Consider the following 21,751-nt stretch of genomic DNA (forward strand, 5'->3'; position numbering starts at 1 on the left):
ATGAAATCTATCCCATCCATACCAAACCATATGAAATCTATCCCATCCATAACAAACCATATGAAATCTATCCCATCCATACCAAACCATATATCTATCCCATCCATACCAAACCATATGAAATCTATCCCATCCATACCAAACCATATGAAATCTATCCCATCCATAACAAACCATATGAAATCTATCCCATCCATACCAAACCATATGAAATCTATCCCATCCATACCAAACCATATGAAATCTATCCCATCCATACCAAACCATATGAAATCTATCCCATCCATAACAAACCATATGAAATCTATCCCATCCATACCAAACCATATATCTATCCCATCCATACCAAACCATATGAAATCTATCCCATCCATACCAAACCATATGAAATCTATCCCATCCATAACAAACCATATGAAATCTATCCCATCCATACCAAACCATATGAAATCTATCCCATCCATACCAAACCATATGAAATCTATCCCATCCATACCAAACCATATGAAATCTATCCCATCCATAACAAACCATATGAAATCTATCCCATCCATACCAAACCATATATCTATCCCATCCATACCAAACCATATGAAATCTATCCCATCCATACCAAACCATATGAAATCTATCCCATCCATAACAAACCATATGAAATCTATCCCATCCATACCAAACCATATGAAATCTATCCCATCCATACCAAACCATATGAAATCTATCCCATCCATACCAAACCATATGAAATCTATCCCATCCATACCAAACCATATGAAATCTATCCCATCCATACCAAACCATATGAAATCTATCCCATCCATACCAAACCATATGAAATCTATCCCATCCATACCAAACCATATGAAATCTATCCCATCCATACCAAACCATATGAAATCTATCCCATCCATAACAAACCATATGAAATCTATCCCATCCATACCAAACCATATGAAATCTATCCCATCTATACCAAACCATATATCTATCCCATCCATACCAAACCATATATCTATCCCCTCCATACCAAACCATATATCTATCCCATCCATACCAAACCATATATCTATCCCATCTATACCAAACCATATATCTATCCCATCCATACCAAACCATATGAAATCTATCCCATCCATACCAAACCATATATCTATCCCATCCATACCAAACCATATATCTATCCCATCTATACCAAACCATATATCTATCCCATCCATACCAAACCATATGAAATCTATCCCATCCATATCAAACCATATGAAATCTATCCCATCCATACCAAACCATATGAAATCTATCCCAAACCATATATCTATCCCATCCATACCAAACCATATGAAATCTATCCCATCCATATCAAACCATATGAAATCTATCCCATCCATACCAAACCATATGAAATCTATCCCATCCATATCAAACCATATGAAATCTATCCCATCCATACCAAACCATATGAAATCTATCCCATCCATATCAAACCATATGAAATCTATCCCATCCATACCAAACCATATGAAATCTATCCCATCCATATCAAACCATATGAAATCTATCCCATCCATACCAAACCATATGAAATCTATCCCATCCATATCAAACCATATGAAATCTATCCCATCCATACCAAACCATATGAAATCTATCCCATCCATACCAAACCATATATCTATCCCATCCATAACAAACCATATGAAATCTATCCCATCCATACCAAACCATATATCTATCCCATCCATACCAAACCATATATCTATCCCATCCATAACAAACCATATGAAATCTATCCGATCTATACCAAACCATATATCTATCCCATCCATAACAAACCATATGAAATCTATCCCATCCATACCAAACCATATATCTATCCCATCCATACCAAACCATATGAAATCTATCCCATCCATACCAAACCATATGAAATCTATCCCATCCATACCAAACCATATGAAATCTATCCCATCCATACCAAACCATATGAAATCTATCCCATCCATACCAAACCATATGAAATCTATCCCATCCATACCAAACCATTTGAAATCTATCCCATCCATACCAAACCATATGAAATCTATCCCATCCATACCAAACCATATGAAATCTATCCCATCCATACCAAACCATATGAAATCTATCCCATCCATAACAAACCATATGAAATCTATCCCATCCATAACAAACCATATGAAATCTATCCCATCCATACCAAACCATATATCTATCCCATCCATACCAAACCATATGAAATCTATCCCATCTATACCAAACCATATATCTATCCCCTCCATACCAAACCATATATCTATCCCATCCATACCAAACCATATATCTATCCCCTCCATACCAAACCATATATCTATCCCCTCCATACCAAACCATATATCTATCCCCTCCATACCAAACCATATATCTATCCCCTCCATACCAAACCATATATCTATCCCATCCATACCAAACCATATGAAATCTATCCCATCTATACCAAACCATATATCTATCCCATCCATACCAAACCATATATCTATCCCCTCCATACCAAACCATATATCTATCCCCTCCATACCAAACCATATATCTATCCCCTCCATACCAAACCATATATCTATCCCCTCCATACCAAACCATATATCTATCCCATCCATACCAAACCATATATCTATCCCATCCATACCAAACCATATATCTATCCCATCTATACCAAACCATATATCTATCCCCTCCATACCAAACCATATATCTATCCCATCCATACCAAACCATATATCTATCCCCTCCATACCAAACCATATATCTATCCCATCCATACCAAACCATATATCTATCCCATCCATACCAAACCATATATCTATCCCATCTATACCAAACCATATATCTATCCCATCCATACCAAACCATATATCTATCCCATCCATACCAAACCATATATCTATCCCCTCCATACCAAACCATATATCTATCCCATCCATACCAAACCATATATCTATCCCATCCATACCAAACCATATATCTATCCCATCCATACCAAACCATATATCTATCCCATCTATACCAAACCATATATCTATCCCCTCCATACCAAACCATATGAAATCTATTCCATCTATACCAAACCATATATCTATCCCCTCCATACCAAACCATATATCTATCCCCTCCATACCAAACCATATATCTATCCCCTCCATACCAAACCATATATCTATCCCCTCCATACCAAACCATATATCTATCCCCTCCATACCAAACCATATATCTATCCCATCCATAACAAACCATATATCTATCCCATCCATACCAAACCATATATCTATCCCCTCCATACCAAACAATATATCTATCCCATCCATACCAAACCATATATCTATCCCATCCATACCAAACCATATATCTATCCCCTCCATACCAAACCATATATCTATCCCATCCATACCAAACCATATATCTATCCCCTCCATACCAAACCATATATCTATCCCATCCATACCAAACCATATATCTATCCTATCCATACCAAACCATATGAAATCTATCCCATCCATAACAAACCATATGAAATCTATCCCATCCATACCAAACCATATGAAATCTATCCCATCCATACCAAACCATATGAAATCTATCCCATCCATACCAAACCATATATCTATCCCATCCATACCAAACCATATATCTATCCTATCCATACCAAACCATATATCTATCCCATCCATACCAAACCATATATCTATCCCATCCATACCAAACCATATATCTATCCCATCCATACCAAACCATATATCTATCCCCTCCATACCAAACCATATATCTATCCCCTCCATACCAAACCATATATCTATCCCATCCATACCAAACCATATATCTATCCCCTCCATACCAAACCATATATCTATCCCCTCCATACCAAACCATATATCTATCCCCTCCATACCAAACCATATATCTATCCCATCCATATCAAATCCATACCAAACCATATATCTATCCCATCCATATCAAACCATATATCTATCCCATCCATACCAAACCATATATCTATCCCATCCATACCAAACCATATATCTATCCCATCCATACCAAACCATATATCTATCCCCTCCATACCAAACCATATATCTATCCCATCCATACCAAACCATATATCTATCCCATCCATATCAAACCATATATCTATCCCCTCCATACCAAACCATATATCTATCCCATCCATATCAAACCATATATCTATCCCCTCCATACCAAACCATATATCTATCCCATCCATATCAAACCATATATCTATCCCATCCATACCAAACCATATATCTATCCCATCCATACCAAACCATATATCTATCCCATCCATACCAAACCATATATCTATCCCATCCATACCAAACCATATATCTATCCCATCCATATCAAATCCACACCAAACCATATCAAATCCATACCTTAAGAAATGGTTTATGGGCAAAATGCTTTAAAACTGCACAGCCTAAAAGAAAGTATAATTGCTTCAATTAACTTACTGTCACTTGGTAATCATTTTTTTCTTTTAACAGTTTCCTCCCTATTGTATTTGAGATGTATTTTGATTGATATGTGTATATATCCCCAATGGAAATACGTTTTAAAACTTTTTTTTGTGTCATCCTCAATGAATTTAATGCCATTCTTCTGTATCCACGTGTGTGGTTGTATTGTGTTCAGAATGGTCAAATAAACCAACTAAAATAACAGCAACAGGGTCTCCTCTCCGTGTGCAGCAGGACATAGTGCTAAAGCCAATAGGATGAAACAGCTGCCAGTGGGTCTTTCACGCAAGGAAGAAAAACAACATGGTATTTTAAGTGTGTGTGTGTGTGTGTGTGTGTGTGTGTGTGTGTGTGTGTGTGTGTGTGAGAGAGAGAGTTTGTGTGTGAGAGAGAGAGAGTTTGTGTGTGTGTGTGAGTGAGTGAGGGGTGTGGTAGACATCTGACCTCTAAAAGTCGACTGTCTGTCAGACAGTCCGATGAATAACTGTAAGGGCTCCAAGTCCAACCTGTATACCTGATTCTCGGACAACCGAATACCCCCTTTGCTATCTACTTGTTATTTAAATTCTAAGTTTAAAATGACCCATGTTTAATTAAAGACAATTAAGGACAACATACATATATTCTGAAACATATAGCACCTACAAGTATTATCCACCTGGTGAATTATTATAATATACAAGCAAGCAGCACAGAACTGGAAGAAACAACAGTGTCCAACTTTACCTTTACCAACTCTGCCCCGGCTTGTTCAGAGTGTTCTACCGTAACCTGATGTCAGAGTGTCCACTCCAGTCTGAGTTCCAGTACTTCTCCAGTCGTTTCTCTCAGCCCAGCTTGTCTGTCAGTCTGTCTCCTAGAGGGAGGTACCAACACGGAGAATGGGATGCCTGAGCTGCTTGGCAAATTTAGAATCCTCTCATAGCACAGGCTGTACTGTTGTTGTGGGGATGGGTTTCAGAGCATGCCTTTCTCCCTCCGTCCAAATAGACTGCGGGTGGGGGCCCACACTAAACAGCCACACCCACGTTATTAGATATTGACCAATAGGAGCTTGCAGGTGGGGTCCCTCACTCAAAGCAGTGGACAGCAGCTCACTGGAGACCCATGCTGTTGGATGTGAGTTTTCAAAATAAACTCCCCTAGGTAGTCAGTAATGTGTGTCTCCTACAAACAAGCACACTTCTATTTTAACTTGCCTAATGGCACTTCATCTACCCAGGCCAAGAGCAATATAGTCCTCCCAGCAATAGAGGAAAACTGAAAAAAAACAAATTACCAATCTCAAAACAGAAATACTGTACTTAAACAAGTTTGTTCAAACTAACAAAAAACCTTATTGACATAGTCAAAATAATATTCTGCATTAACCACGGCATTTCACTTTCACCGTGTTCCTAACACGGATAGAAAAGGAATTAGCAAAGAAAGGCTCCTTTTCCATTACACACCCAGACATCTGACTCCGAAAGGGATTGTTGTTTAACTCCGCAGGCCAAAAAAACAAACACTGGACTGAAGCGTGATTACAAAAGAATGACTACATACTGCAGTGTACACAACAGAAAACTCTGAGCTGCCATAACTGGTCTGCAGAAATGGACTGGCCATAGGACAGTTTGTGCAAATTCCAGATGGACTGGTCCATTTTAGCCCAGTGGACCAGTGTAAATTACAGTTTTGTGCAAAATGATCATCATGTGGCTAATAATGGTGAGCCTCAAGGAAAAAAATGGGACGTTGTGTTAAAAATGCCCAGACGGATTTTTGGTCCCATTCCGCCCCTGCAGGTCTGGGCAGCTACAGTATAAAGGGAAGAGTTAGCGTTACTTTACTGTGGTAAGGAAAGGCATACATTTAAAACATGTGAATGTAGGCTAGTTGAAGATCACTCTCTCTTGATTAGTACTAAGACTGCAAATTATGTAAGATGTTTGTTTCTACCTGTATAAATCCTTGTTCTACATCTTTGGGACATGCACTGTATTTTGGCCTGCAGGTTGTTAGCTTAGCGGTTAGAGTGTTGGGCCAGTAACCAAAAAGCCTCCAGTTCAAATACCCAAACAGACAAGGTAAAACATTGATAAAAAACGGTCAATTTTTTGTCAACACTTGAGCAAAGCACTTAACCCTAATTTCATCTTGGGGTGCCGTACCCTGTAAAACAATACATTTAGCTGTGACAATAAAAAAAAACATTTAGCTGTGACAATAAAAAATAAAAAAATCTAAAATCTGTTCCATGTCAACTTTCCCCAATGCTTATATTGTTAATTTGTAAAGAATGCCCTCTAGTGGTGAAAGGTGATCATCACATAAAGGTTAGGTTTAGGAGAGCTCCAATTGGTGATTTTATTACGTGCATATTTGATATTGGTGACGGTACCAGCTTGCAGGTGTAATACTATATAATGTGTTTTAAGCATGTATGGCTCTTTTATAACGGAGGCTTTAAGTTAAAGTTTTACTTTGAGATTTTGTTGTAACTTTCCAAACCCATGAGATTTTGTTGCATGTAGTGTTGCGTCATTTGCATAACTGAAAATATCTAGGTAGCAAAACATGTTTATCTAAGTAAGAAATATGTTAATCTAAGTATGACTGAATTCACTTCATAAACATTTCTCTATTGAAAGTGATAAACAATCCGTAGGATTTTGCCATTGTTGATGGCAGACTGCAAGTAATACTTTTCAGGGTTTCCGTAGTGTAGTGTTTATCACGTTCGCCTCACACGCGAAAGGTCCCCGGTTCGAGACCGGGCGGAAACACATTTTAACAAAATTGACAGAGTCGATAACTGAAAATAAACTAACCAATTCATAGGACTACCGTATAGGCTACATAAATAGAACAGGCTTGAACATTTCCTTAAATAAAAAACAGCAGCAATGCAATGATGATAAGGAAGTGGTTCTGATGAAACAGAGGCTAGGCTAGTTTACCACATAAGTCACAGGCTTCATCAATAAGTGCATAGCCTACGTCGTCCCCACAGTGACTATATGAAGGTATCCGTGCTGGGTTATTGTAAATCATAAATCTGGACTACAGTATACATTAATTTAATGTGCATTATGTAACTCTGTGCTACTGTAGGTCAGTGTGGTTATTGGTTCCTATTGGCATTATTAGTATAGTCCTCTATGCTACTGTATGTCAGTGTGGTTATTGGTTCCTATTGGCAGTATTAGTATAGTCCTCTATGCTACTGTAGGTCAGTGTGGTTATTGGTTCCTATTGGCATTATTAGTATAGTCCTCTATATTACTGTAGGTCAGTGTTGTTCTTGGTTCCTATTGGCAGTATTAGTATAGTCCTCTATATTACTGTAGGTCAGTGTTGTTCTTGGTTCCTATTGGCAGTATTAGTATAGTCCTCTATGCTACTGTAGGTCAGTGTGGTTATTGGTTCCTATTGGCAGTATTAGTATAGTCCTCTATGCTACTGTAGGTCAGTGTGGTTATTGGTTCCTATTGGCAGTATTAGTATAGTCCTCTGTGCTACTGTAGGTCAGTGTGGTTATTGGTTCCTATTGGCAGTATTAGTATAGTCCTCTGTGCTACTGTAGGTCAGTGTGGTTATTGGTTCCTATTGGCAGTATTAGTATAGTCCTCTGTGCTACTGTAGGTCAGTGTGGTTATTGGTTCCTATTGGCAGTATTAGTATAGTCCTCTATGCTACTGTAGGTCAGTGTGGTTCATGGTTCCTATTGGCAGTATTAGTATAGTCCTCTATGCTACTGTAGGTCAGTGTGGTTATTGGTTCCTATTGGCAGTATTAGTATAGTCCTCTATGCTACTGTAGGTCAGTGTGGTTATTGGTTCCGATTGGCAGTATTAGTATAATCCTCTATGCTACTGTAGGTCAGTGTGGTTATTGGTTCCGATTGGCAGTATTAGTATAGTCCTCTATGCTACTGTAGGTCAGTGTGGTTATTGGTTCCTATTGGCAGTATTAGTATAGTCCTCTATGCTACTGTAGGTCAGTGTGGTTATTGGTTCCGATTGGCAGTATTAGTATAATCCTCTATGCTACTGTAGGTCAGTGTGGTTATTGGTTCCGATTGGCAGTATTAGTATAGTCCTCTGTGCTACTGTAGGTCAGTGTGGTTATTGGTTCCTATTGGCAGTATTAGTATAGTCCTCTATGCTACTGTAGGTCAGTGTGGTTATTGGTTCCTATTGGCAGTATTAGTATAGTCCTCTGTGCTACTGTAGGTCAGTGTGGTTATTGGTTCCTATTGGCAGTATTAGTATAGTCCTCTGTGCTACTGTAGGTCAGTGTGGTTATTGGTTCCTATTGGCAGTATTAGTATAGTCCTCTATGCTACTGTAGGTCAGTGTGGTTCATGGTTCCTATTGGCAGTATTAGTATAGTCCTCTATGCTACTGTAGGTCAGTGTGGTTATTGGTTCCTATTGGCAGTATTAGTATAGTCCTCTATGCTACTGTAGGTCAGTGTGGTTATTGGTTCCGATTGGCAGTATTAGTATAATCCTCTATGCTACTGTAGGTCAGTGTGGTTATTGGTTCCGATTGGCAGTATTAGTATAGTCCTCTGTGCTACTGTAGGTCAGTGTGGTTATTGGTTCCTATTGGCAGTATTAGTATAGTCCTCTATGCTACTGTAGGTCAGTGTGGTTATTGGTTCCTATTGGCAGTATTAGTATAGTCCTCTATGCTACTGTAGGTCAGTGTGGTTATTGGTTCCGATTGGCAGTATTAGTATAGTCCTCTGTGCTACTGTAGGTCAGTGTGGTTATTGGTTCCTATTGGCAGTATTAGTATAGTCCTCTGTGCTACTCTCCACTTGATCGAGAGTTCATAGACCTCAAACTGAGCTGGCCTCTTTCAGCAAGAAGGACCAATCACAACTTATCTTACTAGAATCCACATCCACAAAAGGATTACCTGTCTGTGTAGTAATGTATTGCACTATCCAAACAGTTACTATAGCGACGATTCGACTTTCCCTTTGTATATATATATCAAGGATCAAATACGATCCATATTTACTTGTCTCTGTGTATCCTTTCCCTTTCCTTACACATTTTTTATTTGTAAAGTGACAATTTGTTCTTAACTTACTTGCCTAGTTAAATAAATATGCAAACCCATCTGGCACTACAGACTTAATCAAACAAGTATTAGAAACAAATCTAAATCAAATGTCTGCAAGTCAGTTAAGAACAAATTCTTATTTATAATAACGCCTTGCCAAAAGGCAAAACGCCTCCTGTGGGACGGGGGCCTGGGATTAATACAAATACTTAAAAATATAGGACAAAAACACACATCACAACAAGAGGAACAACACTACATAAAGAGAGACCTAGGACAACAACACATGACAACACAGCATGGTAGCAGCACAACATGGTAGCAACACAAAACAGGGTACATACATTATTGGGCACAGACAACAGCACAAAGGGCAAGAAGGTAAAGACAATAATACATCACACAAAGCAGCCACATCTGTCAATAAGAATGTCCATGATTGAGAATCTTCGAATGAAGAGATTGAGATACAACTGCCCAGTTTGACTGTTCCAGTCACTAGCTGCAGCGAACTGAAAAGACGAGCGACCCAGGGATGTGTGTGCGTTGGGGACCTTTAACAGACTGACTGGCAGAACGGGTGTTGTACTGTATGTGGAGGACGAGGGCTGCAGTAGACATCTCAGATAGGGGGGAGTGAGGCCTAAGAGGGTTTTTATAAATAAGCATCAACCAGTGAGTCTTGCAACAGAAATACAGAGATTACCAGTTTACAGAGGAGTATAGAGTGCAGTGATGTGTCCTATAAGGAGCATTGGTGGCAAATCTGATGGCCGAATGGTAAAGAACATCTAGCCGCTGCTACACAGATGACATGGATAGGAACATGCTGAAGCAAACCGGGGTTATAGGGGGTGATTGACAGCGAGGACAAAAACGTGACATTCATCACTGGTTGGGCTTGAAACGTGACTTATCGATTGCTCAAACACACACTGGCTTCGGTTTGATTAGCAAGCTGTGTCTACTGTAGATATGCTGTCTGGCGAAACTGTTTGACTAGTCGATGATAAAAAGCCACTGTAGACTCGTATAGCAGGCCTGGCCGCAGACAGTTCAAGGGAAACCAGTTATCTACTGTCAAGCGTGTGCCAGATGAAACCTTATCTTACTGAATCTTTAACTGAATCTTCAGATACAAATTAGCTTTAAATTCAATTGGTCAAATCAGATTTTCCTCCACGAGACAATTCTAAAGCCTCATTTATTGTCTACATAGATAAAGCTCACAGCACAATTAGCTACTCAAAATGACTCCATTGTGTAGTTGCGTCACATTACACTGCGTTCCAGCCAGATTGAGCTACCGGCAGAAAGAATATGTGAGGCAAGAGTAGCTTCTCTTGCATCACATGAGACACATGGTTCCACGACCAAAAGTCAAAAGGCTGTTGGCAACCATGACTAGAGTTTTTCTTTAGCATAGCAGTCAACCAGGCATTTTGCGTAGCTAGTTGCATTTTTCTCACAGACTATAAACTAGCCTTTATGGTCACTGTCAGGTTAACAGGTACTTCCATTTGAAGTGATCAAGCAAAATGTAGGGCAACAGGGCAATGTGTCAACTCCTGTTGACCAGTTCCAACTTACTTCTCTGCCGTGCCCCATGAAACTATCCCAAACTTCAGCACATACGCCCACGCAAACATATGCGCGCACACACACACACAGCATAGAGGGTTAGAGCCGCTCCCATCCAGAGAGTGACCAGAGACAGGGGCCTCTGGTTCAACGCAGGGGTGAGGGCAGTGTTTGCTGTGTCCACACACTGGGGTTCGATGTTGGGCCAATCAGTTAACATTTAACAGAGGGACCTCTGGAGCACGGGCATATCTTATGTTGCATCAGAGTTTGTTTATTAGGTTGTATATAGGTTGCCTGTAGGTTGTATATAGGTTGTATGGATCAAAATCACATCAGCACTACTGTACAGTAGCAGTATTTGCTGTATCAATATCCTATTTTCTATTATAAACTGGGTGGTGGGAGCCCTGAATGCTGATTGGCTGACAGCCGTGGTATATGGGATCGTATACCGTGGGTATGACAAAACATGTATTTTTACTGCTGTAATTACATAGGTAACCAGTTTCTATCAGCAATAAGGCACCTCGGGTGTTTGTGATATATGGCCAATATACCGCAGCTAAGGGCTGTATCCAGGCACTCGGCGTTGCGTCGTGCTATGAACAGTCCTTAGCCGTGGTATATTGGCCATATACCACACCTCCTCGGGCCTTATTGCTTAGGAGTAGAACCAGCCCAGGATGTAATCCTAGCGGTGTAAACTTGTATTTTTCAGCAGATGATTGCATGAATTAACTTACTATACACGATAGAGATGTATGACCTCACTGATGTTTTAAATCAGCTGTTGGAGCTGGAGTTATCCAAGGGAGTTTGATATAATTCCTAAATTTACAAGAATTTCAGCGGAATTGATCGCGCCTCTGGCATATACAGTCAATTCAGAATGTATTCAGGCACCCTTCCCCTTTTATAAAATTATGTTGAGTTATAAAATAAATAAAACATCTCATCAATCTACACATAATATCCCAAAATGAAAAAGCAAAATTAGGTTTTTAGACATTTTTGCAAATGTATTAACAATTTAAAAAACTTTAATATCTTATTTACACAAGTACTCAAACTGTTTGCTATGAGACTCAAAATTGAGCTCAGGTGCATCCTATTTCCATAAATTATCATTGACATGTTTTACAACTTGATTGGAGTCTATCTGTGGGAAATTCAGTTGATTTGACATGATTAGGAAAGGCACACACCTGTCTATATAAGGCCTATCAGAGCAAAAACCAAGCCAATTGTCCGTAGAGCTCAGAGACAGGATTGTGTCAAGGCACAGATCTGGGGAAGGCTACCAAAACATTTCTGCAGAATTGAAGGTCCCTAAGAACACACTTGCCTCCATCATTCTTAAATGGAAGAAGTTTGGAACCAGCAATACTCTTCCTAGAGCTGGCAGCCCAGCTCAATTTGGGCAATTGGGGGAGAAGGGCCTTGGTAGGGGAGGGGCTAAGAACTCGATTGTCACTCTGACAGAGCTGCAGAGTTCCTCTGTGGAGATGGGAGAACCTTTCAGAAGGACAACTATCTCTGCAGCCCTCTACCATTCAGGGCTTTATGATAGAGGGGCCAGACGGAAGGAAGCCAGTCCTCAGGAAAGGAACATGACAGCCCGCTTGGAGGACTCTCAGATTATGAGAAACAAGACTCTGTTCTGATGAAACCAAGTTTGAGTTCTTTGGCCTTAATGCCAAGCGTCACGTCTGGAGGAAACCTCGCACCATCTCTTACGGTGAAGCATGGTGGTGGCAGCATCATGATGTGGAATGTTTTTCAGCAGCAGGGACTGGGAGACTAGTCAGGATCGAGGGAAAGATGAATGGAGCATAAAGAGATCCTTGATAACAACCTGCTCCAGAGTGCTCAGTACCTCAGACTGGCGCGAAGGTTCACCCTCCAACAGCACAACGACCCTAAGCACACAGCCAAGACAAAGCAGGAGTAGCTTCAGGACAAGGCCCTGAATGTCCTTGAGTGGCCCGGACTTGAACCTGATCGAACATCTCTGGAGAGACCTGAAAATAGCTGTACAGCAACGCTCCCCATCCAACCTGACAGAGCTTCAGAGGATCTGCAGAGAAGAATGGGAGAAACTCCCCAAATACAAGTGTGCCAAGCTTGTAGCGTCACACCCAAGAAGACTCGAGGCTGTAATCGCTGCCAAAGGTGATTCAACAAAGTACTGCGTAAAGGGTCTGAATACTAATGTAAATGTGATATTTCTGTTTTTTCTTTGTCATTATGGGGTATTATGTGTAAATTGATGAGAAGAATAAGGCTGTAACGTAACAAAATGTGGAAAAAGTCACTTTCCAAATGCACCATTATTGCTTGCAAGTACACTAAATATACAAAAGTATGTGAACATCCCTTCAAATTATTTCAGCAACACCTGTTGCTGACGGGTGTATAAAATCGAGCACACAGCCATGCAATCTCCATAGACAAACAAGAGAATGGCCTAACTGAAGAGCTCAGTGACTTTCAACGTGGCACCATCATAGGATGCCACTTTTCCAACAAGTCAGTTCGTCAAATTTCTGCCCTGTTAGAGCTGCCCCGGTCACCTGTAAGTGCTATTATTCTGAAGTGGTGTTGTCTAGGAGCAACAACGGCTCAGTCGCAAAGTGGTAGGCCACACAAGCTGACAGAATGGGACTGGCAATTCCTGAAGCGTGTAGCGCATAAAAATTGTCTCCTCGGTTGCAACTCTCACTACCGAGTTCCAAACCACCTCTGGAAACAAAGTCAGCACATAACTGTTTGTCTGGAGCTTTACGAAATGGGTTTCCATGGCTGAGAAGCCGCACACAAGCCTAAGATCACCATGCGCAATGCCAAGCGTCGACTGGAGTGGTGTAAAGCTCGCCGCCATTGGACGATGATCCAACTTTCAAAACAAGTCCTTTCTGGCTAGCCACAGAAGTCAACTAGCTAGCTAAGTAGCTGTTTTGCATTCTAGCACATTCACTAATTTGTTTGTAAACAATTAACAAATTAGTTTGCTACCACATGTGCTTGTCAAAACTGTCAACAGAGTAGCTAGCACGCAACAAGATATGCCAAATAACAGTCTAAACCACTTGAGGGAAAATAAATCAGATTTGACTGTTCGCATGGCGAACAGACAAATCGCATGGCCAGGAATCAGAGGTCGTTTGAAATGGGGCTTGAAATATCTTATTCCATCTGCTTTTTGGCTGTTCAGACTGCAGGAAAAAGAACAGATTTGAATACGATATTTAACCCCCCCCCCAAAAAAAGACGTGTTACTTCAAACTGCCAATTTGAACAAGGCTTTAGAATCACTGTACTGCACTTCAGTAGCTTAATTTCCTGCAACTCACCCAATGTAAATGTCTATTTCAATTTTTTCAATTTCAATCAGATATAATAATTATACACAGTGGTTGTTGATTAGGTTGTTGATTATTGTGTGCCCTGTTCAAGTCTAAATACATTTGTAATTGGAACTTTGTTCCAACAATTTTTTGCTTAAGATTCTTTCTGAGAACCAACAAGAACATCTTATTTGGTCTTCCATGACGATTCCCCGACTGGCACACGGATGTGGCAGTTTTGGAATTGGCATCGATGGTACCGGACTGGTACCAATTTTGGAATTGGCATTCTTGTACCAGACTGGCACACCAGTGTGTTTTGAACTGAACATTCTGATTGAATGCATCACAAACAGTTCTTCTCTTTTGAATTTCAGAATAGAACACTGAAATAGTCAGACTCCAGTCATTTCAAACAGAGTCTACTCATGAAGGAGTTAAGCTCTTTGTAAATTGGACTGGTGAACGTTGCATCCATATATGTAGAGGTAAAATCAGTCGAGTATGTTAATAATCAACCTCAACCCAGGCAGCCTATATAGTTTACTAGCTCTGTGTCCTGTGGTGTCTTTTCAAGGGAAGAGGGGACTCAAGTGGCTGGCCAGCTCACTACCAACACCTTGAAGGTCTCAAGACAGAAAAAAAACACATAATGAAGCTAACGCTAACCTTTCTGTTCGTTCTTGTGGCTTCTTGGCCCCTGGTCCTCTGTGCCAAGGAGGAGCCCATGTCCAAAGATTCTCCTCTCCCTCAGGTTCCCGCCGTTGAAACTCGCTCCCGCTTCGCCGCTCTAGATGACGTGCGCCTCCTGGCCAACGGTCTCCTCCAGCTCGGCCACAGCCTCAGGGACTTCGTCCATAAGACCAAGAGCCAGATAAACGACATCTTCCAGAAACTCAACATCTTCGACAGCTCCTTCAACCAGCTCTCCGTGCTGGCCAGCGAGATCAAGGGAGAAGAGGAGGAGCTGAAGAAAACCACAGTGGTGCTCAAGGCCAACAACGAGGAGATACGGAACCTGTCGCTGGAGATCAATTCAAAAGTGGAGAGCATCCTGCAGGAGCGTAGCCAGCTTCGGAGCAAGGTGGGAGGGCTGGAGGTGAAGCTGAGCAGCCTGTCTCAGGGCCTGGTCCCTGCCGAGCAGCTGGCTGAGATCAACTCACTGAAGGTGAGCCACCCCAAACATGACCTTAATTCATGGTGGACGACGACGACATAGTGTTAAAGCTGATTAAGATTCTCCCAATACTCACTGAAATATCCATGTATAATACTGACGTGGTAAGATACCAATTTGTAAGTCGCTGTGGATAAGAGCGTCTGCTAAATGACTTAAATGTAAATGTAAGGTTTATGGGGAAATTTGGCAGGGTTTTCAGTCACTTCAACCAACCTCAAGAAGATACATTGACCAAAGTCACCTTCGACCTTTGGTTCTAGTGATTAGCTTACTCCCTAACACCACTATAGTACCAGATAGAACTGTTGAACCCTATAAGGATAAATAGTCATGTCTGGAGAAATGACCCATCCCTGTCCCGCCATGTGTCCCACAGGATGTGATCCACACCCAGGAGAGGAGCATCAGTGAGCTGCTGAAGGCTGTGAGAGAGCAGAGTGACCAGCTCGACCACCAGAGGAGCAAGATGAAAACTCTGGAGGTGAAGGTAGTTATTGTACAACATGTAGCTTGAGCCTTACAGTCTTACAACCATGAGAACAGGCAAATTACTTCATTTTTATGTTCAATCCATTATAGTAATGACAATTATTTGGATGTATATATCACCAGATGCTCAAAGTGCTTTACATTATATGTGTGAAACTCACTTTATCTACTGTGATTATTCAGCAGGTTGACGTTTTGTCATGAATCTTGTCCTGGAAGTATAACCGAGAGATTTCTGCTAGATGGGCCAGATGCAAAGTTAAAATTGTCTATACTGTAAAAAAAAAAAAAAAATGGTTAGAGTTAAGTTTAAAATTAGATTTGATGACTTTGTGGCTCTGCCAGCTAGTGACCACTCTGCAGAGCTGCCTCCAGAACAAGATTCATGACTTAAAAACACCAACCTGCGATTATTCACCTCAAGCCTATAAAAACGACTATTGTGCAGAGTGACAGAAATGACTGCTTGTGCCGTAACAACACTATTCCTTCTCATTTTCAGCTCACCTACAACCCTTTCATGCAAGAGACCATTGAGAAACCATCAGACAACTTCCAGTCTGCCACACCCACCCTCGCTGGGTATTTGACCAACACCTCCACCAATGGCAGTTTGGACATGACGGGTAAGGTGCTTTAAAAGGGTCATGATCATTTGTTTATTTTTATTCCCATTAGCCGCTACTCTTTCAGGGTCCCTACGAAACACAAGGTCCACACTAAAACACAATGTTTGAGGAACAACAGGTTTCAGCAAGGTGCTGCTGATAGACTGTAAAATATGGTTGTGTCACAGATCTCTCGTCAGACTGCAGTGAGCTATTCAACAAGGGCGAGAGAGCCAGTGGAGTGTACGCCATCAAGCCTAACCAATCTGAGCCCTTCATGGTCTACTGTGACATGGGTGAAGGTAAGACAGACGAGTAGCACCAATGCTAACAATGACGGCTGCTGAGTGGAGGACGGCTCATAATAATGGCTGGAATGGAGTGGAATGGAGTGGAATGGACTGGAATGGAGTGGAATGGAGTGGAATGGAGTGGAATGGACTGGAATGGACTGGAATGGAGTGGAATGGACTGGAATGGAGTGGAATGGAGTGGAATGGACTGGAATGGACTGGAATGGACTGGAATGGAGTGGAATGGAGTGGAATGGAGTGGAATGGACTGGAATGGAGTGGAATGGAGTGGAATGGACTGGAATGGAGTGGAATGGAGTGGAATGGACTGGAATGGACTGGAATGGACTGGAATGGAGTGGAATGGAGTGGAATGGAGTGGAATGGAGTGGAATGGACTGGAATGGAGTGGAATGGAGTGGAATGGACTGGAATGGACTGGAATGGAGTGGAATCAAACACGTGAAAAGCATGTTTTTGATACCATTCCAGCCATTCGTATGAGCTGAAACATTTGTGTACTAATGTATATTTATTGATTTGAAGTTAAGCATTTCTTCTTTCCTTTCTGCAGATGGAGGCGCTACTGTCATCCAGAGAAGGAAGGATGGGTCGATGAATTTTCATCAGAATTGGGAGAAATATGAAAACGGATTTGGAGACTTTCAAGGTGAGTGATCAAGTTGTGAGGTGTAATGTGAACTTCCCATGACCAGTGAACCAGACCAGTCACCTGCCTGAGTATGTGTGTACAACTTCAACACTGAGCCTTATTTATTTGTCTGTGTCACAGGAGAGTTCTGGCTGGGCCTGAGGAAGATCCACTCCCTCGCTAGTCAGGGTGACACTTTCCTGAACATCCAACTGGAGGACTGGAAAAGGGGCAAGCGCTTCATTGAGTACAACTTCTCTCTGGATGGACCCGAGGCCCACTATAGAATCCACCTCTCACAGGCGTCCGGAAATCTGCCTGACACAATGAGCAACCACACCGGTATGATGTTCTCCACCAAGGACCAGGACAATGACAAACTTGAAGACTCACACTGTGCCTATACCTACACAGGTAAAGTGGTGGGGAGTGAGGAGTGGGGAGGATGTTATAGGGTTTTATGGATGCATGGTTTATCGTAGGGCTCAAGTGCAGGGTTTGTTTGAATGAAATTATTTAATTTCCTCTAATTTATGAAGCATACGATTTAATGGAACATTAGATTGAATGGAGATTGTTCACACCAGCATCCAGTTTAACTAATCCGATGGGTTTTTGCAGGCGGCTGGTGGTTCAACGCTTGCGGAGACACCAATCTGAATGGGAAGTATATCCACGTGAGACCCAAGGGACGGTCAGAGCGTAGGAGGGGAATCCACTGGATGCCAACCCGAGGGGCCTCCTACTTCCTCCGATCCACCCAGATCTCCATTCGCTCCACCCCTGCCACTACCTTCGCTTCAACCTCCTCAGAGACAGGCAACTTCAGCTCAGAATGAACACCAGACATTTACCCGTGGACAGAAACAAGACCTTGACCAACCTTTGGCAAAAATATGTGATAAGTCTCTGACAACAAGTCCTTTAAGGAGATTTAGGAGGTCAGTTTAGTGAGTCTCTTCTGTCGACTGCACAGTCGGACCAAGTTGATTGAATAGGACTCTGAATCTGTGTCTCTAAACCACAGTTTGCCTTATAGCTAGTCTGAAAAGGATTCACTTCTCCTCTTCGGTATTAAAGGCTTTGGGACACAAAGAACCTAATTAATTGTCTAACATTTTTATACTCAGTTTAGCGTTCTAATTTTAGGGTGAAATTGTTTGACAAATCTTCGTTATTATTACATGCATTTGAGGAATCCTCTATGTAACTGTATTTCAGACTGTATTAATGGTGGATGGTATTCATACCTGAGATCTGCACACAAACCTCATAAATATGCAAAACGTACATCATTCTTTCATGTGAACATTTGAGTTGAGCGTGCAGATCTTACTGTAAGTCTGGATACAACCAGGTACGAAGTGGTGAGGAGCTGGATAGACAGCACACAGGCATCCACCTGAATAACAGCAGTTATCTCCACTTACTGAGTCACATTGACTCTCAGCACATATGTACTGTAAATAGTGTATTTTTAATAAATAAAACATATTTATGACTACTGGTGTGGTTCTGAATAATTATCCTCGAAAGACTACAACAGTAACATGACAGTCCAAATGAACAAATAATTGGATTTCTAGCCAGCTCTACAGCCATGTTACAAAAAGGTCTAGCTGTAGCTATTAATAGCTATACATGTAAATATAAAGTATTACAGTATACAGTAGTATTACTACTCAATCAAAATGTTCTTGAATGGACTTATCAGAGGCTATGGGAGGGTATCGTGATCGGCAGAATAAGTTAAGCCTGGGCACCAGTCTGACTTTGTGTCATGTTTCACAATGACATGAGTACAAGGAGTGGGATGTTAGCTAAACAGACTGGTACCCAGGCTAAAACAAGCTGGTTCCTTTACGTCAACTGAGGGATGGCCTTTAGTGAGGGTACGACAACATGGTGAGTGTCTGACAGGTACCTTTTTATTATTATTATTATATTACCTTTTGGTTTTCCTCTGTTCAGCCTTGACCTGAAGCACGTCACTGACCTCTGATGCAATCAGACCTACAAATAATTGTTTTCTTAAATCAGGCTAATGAGTGGACAAAAATGAGTGGACATGATGTAACAGTAGTGCACTACAGCACTAGTAGTTTTCCCCCAAAAAAGTGCACTTGGACATCAAAGCAGCTTTCAACTGAGTTGTGGCTAGAAATATTGTTTAGTATGACTGGAAGGTCACAAGAAACGTTGAAAGGCTTAAGGTAGGTCACGACGTTCATAACGTTTGGGAATTATGCACAAGTCTCTCAAAACAGACCACATTAGCCCCAGGAGGCAGCATTGTATTCTACTCTCTGAGAAGAAGTTGACCCATCACACTGCTCTGCGATAGTATTACCAGATTCTAAACCCAGAGGAGCAACACTGCGAGACTTACAGGAACGCTTGGGAAGCAGAATCGGCAGACCAGACCCAGGTTTGGGGTTTGAGAAGTTAATGAGAAGTTAACATTTTTTCCGTCGTAATTTTTCTCGAACTCTTAAGGCACAATATCTTAAAGTAGCTAAACATATTACTCCAACCTTGTGAAAGTGACAAACAGCCACGTTTTCATTTTCGTAAAAAAAAAAACGACTTTATATCGAACGAGTGCCTTTCATTTAACGACTTGTACATGCGCACGTCGGCCCAAGACGACCGTTAGACCAGACTAAGTGTTTCTGTGCATGAGCTTAGCCAACGTCACCATGACATCACGTACAAGCGTGATCTGGGATTTCTATTGGAGAAGCAGTTTCTGCCGAACTTCATACTGTACTGCCTTTGGTATTACCATCACAAATCAACACTGACCCTGAATCAGTGCTTAGGGTCTCACTTACTGGAGACAACAGCCCTGACAGTGATCCCCCTGCACATGTGTGAACTAAGGAGCGTCTTCAGTTACCATCTGCCTGTGCACACATTCTAGTCTCCATGGTTATTTTTGGACCCATAGCCTCCCCCTACCAGCCTGTGAAATACTGGGCGTGCCTAAGATTTTTCCCTCCCATAAACCCTGTCGTATATTTCATGTGACTGTAGTATATTTCATGTGACTGTAGTATATTTCATGCAACTGTAGTATATTTCATGTGACTGTAGTATATTTCATGTGACTGTAGTATATTTCATGCAACTGTAGTATATTTCATGCAACTGTAGTATATTTCATGTGACTGTAGTATATTTCATGCGACTGTAGTATATTTCATGCGCCTGTAGTATATTTCATGCGCCTGTAGTATATTTCAAGTTTCTACTACAGCGACTGTAGTATATTTCATGTGACGGTAGTATATTTAATGTGTTTCTACCACAATGACTGTAGTATACTTCGGTTGGCTAAGTATAACCACCAGCAACCATAGCCTATGGATTTCTCATGTTAAAATCCAGAAGTGAATATTGAATAAAATGCATGTCATGTGTATAACTCCAAGCCATAGTGGCTTTTTTCAATAGCTAAAATGTGTGACCACAACAGAGATACTAACCTGACAGACCTGTCATCTTGGCAGGTTGGTCAGCTCGTGATTGGTCATCACGGGATCATATCCACGCAGGCGGTTTCCTGTGTGATCAGGAAGTACAAGGCCATCGGCGGTATCATCCTCACTGCCAGTCACAACCCCCGAGGGGATCCAATGGAGACTTTGGCATCAAGTTCAACAATGGAATGGAGATACTAATGGAGATACTGTAACTAGAGAACAGGGACCTAGGAAAGGAAAGGTTGTTAGCCAAGTGCATTACAAGATAAGATAGAGACATTTCCCACAAGTATCATGCTCAGTGATACAGATGTGACACTTTGATACAATGGCATTCTATATCAATAATTGGTGACTTCAGCAGCACAATTGAATAGAATATAGCAGCACAATTGAATAGACTAGAGCAGCACAATTGAATAGACTAGAGCAGCACAATTGAATAGACTAGAGCAGCACAATTGAATAGACTAGAGCAGCACAATTGAATAGACTAGAGCAGCACAATTGAATAGACTAGAGCAGCACAA

General features: G+C 41.2%; 2 protein-coding genes and 1 non-coding gene across 6 annotated transcripts in view; 2 read left to right on the plus strand and 1 right to left on the minus strand.

Annotated features, from left to right (window-relative positions):
- LOC118394413 (KN motif and ankyrin repeat domain-containing protein 1-like) overlaps positions 1-5,468 on the minus strand; it is a 36,825-nt gene extending 31,357 nt beyond the window's left edge. For 2 of the 3 annotated variants that reach the window (XM_035787594.2, XM_035787593.2), the window contains exon 1: positions 5,247-5,468. The gene's annotated coding sequence lies outside the window, so the exon portion shown is untranslated. Of the gene's footprint in view, positions 1-4,514; positions 4,640-5,246 lie in introns of those variants that run through there. The other variant, XM_052463392.1, reaches the window with a different exon arrangement.
- Positions 5,469-7,218: 1,750 nt separating this feature from the next.
- Positions 7,219-7,291, plus strand: trnav-cac (transfer RNA valine (anticodon CAC)). The gene has a single exon. It is a non-coding gene; the product is annotated as a tRNA-Val (tRNA).
- A 7,795-nt stretch (positions 7,292-15,086) lies between these two features.
- On the plus strand, positions 15,087-19,240 carry LOC118394414 (angiopoietin-related protein 3-like). 2 transcript variants are annotated; one of them, XM_035787595.1, is made up of 7 exons: positions 15,087-15,682; positions 16,071-16,181; positions 16,686-16,809; positions 16,980-17,093; positions 17,659-17,754; positions 17,878-18,150; positions 18,358-19,240. In XM_035787595.1, exons 1-7 carry the CDS (start codon positions 15,167-15,169, stop codon positions 18,573-18,575), a joined length of 1,452 nt encoding a protein of 483 aa, XP_035643488.1. In that variant the 5' UTR covers positions 15,087-15,166; the 3' UTR covers positions 18,576-19,240. The 2 variants fall into 2 exon arrangements, with proteins under 2 accessions (XP_035643488.1, XP_035643489.1); XM_035787596.1 differs by having other exon boundaries at positions 16,071-16,175.
- Positions 19,241-21,751: the final 2,511 nt, after the last annotated feature.

This window comes from Oncorhynchus keta, chromosome 15, assembly GCF_023373465.1.
Source record: "Oncorhynchus keta strain PuntledgeMale-10-30-2019 chromosome 15, Oket_V2, whole genome shotgun sequence".
Taxonomy (NCBI): Eukaryota; Metazoa; Chordata; class Actinopteri; order Salmoniformes; family Salmonidae; genus Oncorhynchus; species Oncorhynchus keta.